Below are 5,648 nucleotides of genomic sequence, written 5' to 3' on the forward strand. Positions count from 1 at the left end.
CGGGAGACATCTCTACAGGTGGACGCATCCCGGAAAAACGGAATGGGGTACGCCCTCTTACAAAAACATGATGCGCAGTGGCGGCTCATCGACGCCAATTCCCGCTGGTGCACAGACACGGAATCCCGATACGCAATCGTGGAACTTGAACTGGCAGTGGCCGAATGGGCCATCCGCAAATGCAAGCTTTATTTGAAGGGACTCCCTGTTTTCACGCTAGTGGTGGACCACCAAGCACTCGTGCCCATACTTAACACTTACACCCTTGACGCCGTGGAAAATCTAAAAATCCAGCGCCTAAAAGAGCGTCTGGCCCCGTATATTTTCACCACCGTGTGGCGCAAGGTGAAAGAGCATGCCATCTCGGACGCTCTATCGCGGGCACCGATAAACGACCCTGGCCCGGACGATGAAGCAGCCAACTCGGACGTCACAGCATTTGCTCACCGCACCATCCTCTCCCGGATCGCCGCCATCTCCTACGACGACAACTTGGATCCGGATGAATCCGCCGTCCCTCCTCATTTACCCGACCCGCTAGTCGATGAGATCCGTGCGGTGGCCGCGAGCGACGGAGAGTACTCCGCACTAATCGCAGCAATCGAATCCGGTTTCCCCGAGAAACGAGACCGTGCACCCGCCGTAGTGGGAAATTATTGGGGCATCCGCCACCAATTATCAGTGGAACAAGGTATTGTGCTGTTCGGAAACCGAATTGTAATACCTCAGGCGGCCCGAAAGAATGTCCTCAGGAAGCTCCACGCGGCTCACCAGGGAATCGTGCGGACGAACAGAAGGGCCCGGCAGACCGTGTACTGGCCGGGCATTACAAATGAGATCACGACACTCCTTTCAACCTGCTCTACGTACCAGGAACGCCTGCCGAGCAATCAACAGGAGCCCATGATGTCTGACCCTCTCCCGACACACGTGTTTGAGGATGTTTCGGCCGACCTGTTCCAGTCGGGCCAGCTGCACGTGATTGTCTACGCTGACCGATTGTCGGGATGGCCGGTTGTTCACAGGTGGAGACGGGACCCAACCGCGCGGGAAGTGCTGCACGCCGTTATCGACAACTTCGCCGAGCTTGGCGTCCCAATGCGCTTCCTATCCGACAACGGGCCTCAATTCGACGCAGGCGTTTTCCGATCTTCCATGGACCGATGGGGAGTTGCCGTCAGCAATTCTACGCCGAACTGTAGCCAAAGTAACGGTCACGCAGAAGCGGCCGTTAAGGCCGTCAAAGAATTAGTAGAGAAAATCACCCCATCCGGAGACCTGGACACTGAGGAGTTTAAGCAGGGGCTACTGGAATTCCGGAATACCCCCCGGGAGAACGGACTATCGCCCGCTCAAATGGTGTTTGGACACCAGCTTCGCTCGATCGTCCCAGCTCATCGTTCGGCCTACGCGACGTGTTGGAATTCCGTCATGGAGGCGAGGGATCGCCAGGTGGCTGCGAACGCGGACGCCAAAACGCGCTACGATCTCCGTTCCCGCGGCCTCGAACCATTGCCGATCGGCACCAACGTGCGCGTGCAGGACCCTAAATCGAAACTGTGGAGCCATATAGGCGTGGTCGTTGCTATCGGGCGCTATCGCGCGTACAGAGTGAAATTTGCAAGAGGCAGCGTACTATGGAGAAACCGGCGTTTCCTGCGTCGCCTGGGTAACACGGGCGGCAGTGAAGGTGACGACGATGGAGCTCAGGATCAGGCGTGCGACAATGGTGGCGACGGGCGTGACGGTGCGTCCCATACCACAGAAGAGTCAGGCGACGACGAAACGGCCGTGCACGTCGACGATAAGAGCGCCGCCCCCCGTGTAAATCCGCCGGCCCAACGCCGAAGTGGGCGTCGTCGAACCCCGAAAGTCATTGTGTCTATGTCAGCTATGCTCACCGCATATGGGTAAACTGTGTGTTCTTGAATTTACATGTATCCCCCTTTTGGTTTCTTGTTTTCTCTCTCCGTTTCCGTTCTGGGAAAGCGGCCGCGGAATTCTCGTCGGCCACCCCGTATATTTGTATGCTTTTTATTTCGCTACTATCATTTGTGTGAATAAGCTGTCACGCCCTACTTGGGTAAAATTGGTTACGGCGTGACAGCTTGGGGAGAGTTGTTGTGTTATTGTGCCCTTCTTCCCGCGACCGCTAGATGTCGTGCGGCGCTCAAGCGCTGAAGCTTGGAAGCAGCGAGCAGGAAGAAAGGCAGTCTGGTTTCGGAAGAGTCTGTAGAGAGAAGCTCGTTTCGCCTCGCCGAATACACTTCGTTTATTTACTTAATTAACTACCCGGATTACAACCTAACAAGCAGTGAAGAGGATGAGAAACTTTTGCACTTGGCAAAGCTCATGCCTACCCAGTGGAGAACAATTGCTCCTATTGTTGGCAGAACTGCCGCTCAATGTCTTGAACGTTATGAATACCTTCTGTAAGTGTGTCATTTACTTCATAAAACATAAGGCCAAATAATTATGAGGTGTTGTGCAGTGATCAGGTTCAAAGAAAAGAAGATGGTGAGGAACCTGGAGATGACCCACGCAAACTTCGTTCTGGGAAAAATTGACCCAAATCCTGAGACTAAGCCAGCTCGCCCAGATCCCAAAGACATGGATGAAGATGAATTAGAGATGCTTTCAGAAGCCAGAGCTAGGTTAGCCAACACTCAGGTAATAAGAGAAATGAAATCTTTTCTGATGATTGAATGAATCAAAACCTATCTGTATTTTTGTATAGGGTAAAAAAGCTAAGAGAAAAGCTAGAGAGAAGCAATTGGAAGAAGCCCGAAGACTTGCTGCTTTACAAAAGAGACGTGAGTTGCGAGCTGCCGGCATGGGCGTTCGTCGTGGAGCACTCTCTCACAACCGCCGTAAGCGCGGGGTTGATTACAATGCCGAAATTCCATTCGAAAAGCAGCCAGCTATTGGATTTCACAGCACAGCAGAAGAACAGTTTGATCCTTTCGCACCGAATTTCCATAGACTCCGTCAACAACAACTGGAGGGTGAGCTACGCTCAGTCAAGGAAGATAGAGAACGTAAGAAGGACAAGGACCGACTCAAGCAGCGGAAAGAGAATGAAGTGCCATCGGCTTTGCTACAAGGAGACCAATCGGCTGCGAAACGTTCAAAGCTTGTTCTCCCAGAGTCACAGATTTATGATAGAGATCTTGAGCAAGTAGTTAAATTGGGCAGAGCTTCAGAAGCAGCCCAAGATGCAGCTCGTGAGACAGGCCAAAGAGTCTCTGACACACTTTTGGCCGATTATTCCCTAACGCAGGTAAATCATTTCTCAAACGACTGCATTTTTCTGCTGACTTAATAAAATGTTTCTTTTAGAGTGGGGGATTACGAACACCACGATGTCCAGCTCCCGCAATTGACAAGATTTTGCAAGAAGCCCAAAATCTGATGGCTCTTACTCATGTCGAAACTCCATTGATGGGTGGAGCTAACGCATCGTTGGTCAATCCTGATTTTAATGGAGCTACTCCAAGCAAAGAGGAAGTCGCAACGCCAAATACACTGCTTTCGACACCATTCCGCACTCCAGGTGGGGCTGCAGGTTCTGCCACCCCTGGCATGTTGAGCATCACTTCAGGAGCTACACCACGTACTGGAACTTTACCTGGTGCTACTCCATTAGTACGAGATAAACTAAATATCAATCCAGAGGAGCCTACGGAAGGTATTTTCATATTCCAGTTATAGTTATTTTTCATTGAAATAAACAGTTACCTTTTTATTCTTCCAGTGATGCAACGAACACTCAAGGAGCAGCTCAAAAGAGGCTTGAGCACACTTCCGGTTCCCAAGAACGATTATGAAATTGTAGTACCAAAGGAAGAAATGGATACGGAGTCTGGAACACCCGGTGAAGGGGAATTGGCCAGAACTTACATCTCTGTTGAGGATCAGGCTGATATTGACGCTCGTATTGAAGCTGAGCGCAAAAAGCAAAATAAATTTAGTTGTCTCAACTCTAATGTAATGTCAAAATTCATTCTTTTCAAATGTCATTTTAGGGGAGACTGAACTGAAAAGACGGTCCCAAGCGTTGCAACGAAGCCTACCGCGCCCTCAAGAAGTTAACAATGTAATTTTAAGACCAGCCAATTCGTCCGACGCTCCCCTTAGTGACCTTCAGAAGGCAGAGGAACTCATTAAAAAAGAAATGCTTACGATGATGCATTACGATTCAATTCGCAATACAGTCAATCTCTCAACAGAAAAAGGTGGTGGTCTTTCAAGGAAGATAATCGAGACTAGCCAAAATTTTTTAAGCAATAATTCCTACCAAGAATTTGAGGACAAGGATATTGATCAGGTGCGTATATCTTGTTTGCCAGAAAGTAAATATTTGGCCGTTAAAATTTATCTTCTTATTATTTTATAGGCCAAGGAGTTATTGAAAGTAGAAATGGAGAAGGTAAAGGCTGGTATGGGCCATGGAGATTTGACAATGGAAGCGTACACTCAAGTTTAGGACGAGTGTTTATCACAAGTGTTATTTTTCCCAAGGAATTTTTTAAAATTTGTAGACCACATAGCGTTGGCCCGAGGGGTAGTCAACTCGAAAAAATATCCGTACACCCCCGTATTTTTAATGAAAAAATATGAAAAAATATGAAAAAATAAAAACAAATATTAAAAATATCAAAAGTTTTAACAAGAAAATTTTTTTTGCCTTACACTAAAAGGTTGCACTGAACATGTTTAGTACGTGTTTTAGGGTACTGAAAAGGAGAATTTTTGCACTTTATGTAAAAATTTTACACTTAATATGGAGAACATACTTAAATAATCTTAAAATAAGTGTCTTTTTAAAAACAATTAAGTACTTTAAAAAATTAAGTACTCTTTGACAATGTACTTAATTTAATTTGCATACTTAATAAATTTTTTAAATAAGTGCCCAATGGTACCTTTTCCTCCTTAATATAACTTTGCACTTTTTCAGCATTCTTACTTATTCTGGGGCAACATACTTAATTTTAATTTGCATTCTGAATAAGTTTTTTAAATAAGTGCCAATGGATTTAAGTACCTTTTCCTCCTTAATAAATTGGAAGTGAAGTTGAAGTTGAAACAGTCTTCGTCAACAGACCGGATGGCATTGAAACTATAGTAAATTCATTTACAGACGACGGAAGTCATCGCTCATGGGTGTTAAAGTCACTCTCATCGCAACTCAAGTTGAAGACGGTATCGGTAGAAAACATCAGCACGAGAGCTTTTAAGAAAAAAGAAGCTAGTCAACCCGAAATGACAAAAAAAAACGTTGAAATGCAGGTGGCACCTGGAAAGGCGCCTCAAAAGCTACACTAATCGCTTTAAATTGGACCACATTGAAGATACCGGCCCTTACATAGGATCCAAATTTGCAAGGAGCATCTGGATCCAAAATAAAAAAATGGCTGACGACAGATTTGAGATTGCACATGAAGAAGAGGAGCCAATAGGAATATTGATCGGAATGGACCAAATGTTCCAAATCTGTCAAATGAAACAGCAATACAAAGTCCATCGCGGATTACGCGCATTCAAAACAAAACTTGGAAAAATGATAGCAGGCCCATCGCAAGAAACTAACTCAAAAATGGGAAATCAAGTGATACAAAATGTTATTCTTACTTCCAATTATCCAG

At 46.4% G+C, this 5,648-nt stretch overlaps 1 protein-coding gene across 1 annotated transcript; it reads left to right on the top strand.

The window, feature by feature from the left end:
* The first annotated feature begins 2,308 nt into the window (after positions 1-2,308).
* Positions 2,309-4,502, top strand: LOC124320826 (cell division cycle 5-like protein). Its single transcript, XM_046783724.1, has 7 exons — positions 2,309-2,432; positions 2,492-2,670; positions 2,738-3,280; positions 3,340-3,688; positions 3,755-3,961; positions 4,026-4,327; positions 4,397-4,502. Exons 1-7 carry the CDS (start codon positions 2,324-2,326, stop codon positions 4,484-4,486), a joined length of 1,779 nt encoding a protein of 592 aa, XP_046639680.1. The 5' UTR covers positions 2,309-2,323; the 3' UTR covers positions 4,487-4,502.
* Positions 4,503-5,648: the final 1,146 nt, after the last annotated feature.

This window comes from Daphnia pulicaria, chromosome 1, assembly GCF_021234035.1.
Source record: "Daphnia pulicaria isolate SC F1-1A chromosome 1, SC_F0-13Bv2, whole genome shotgun sequence".
NCBI classification, from domain to species: Eukaryota; Metazoa; Arthropoda; class Branchiopoda; order Diplostraca; family Daphniidae; genus Daphnia; species Daphnia pulicaria.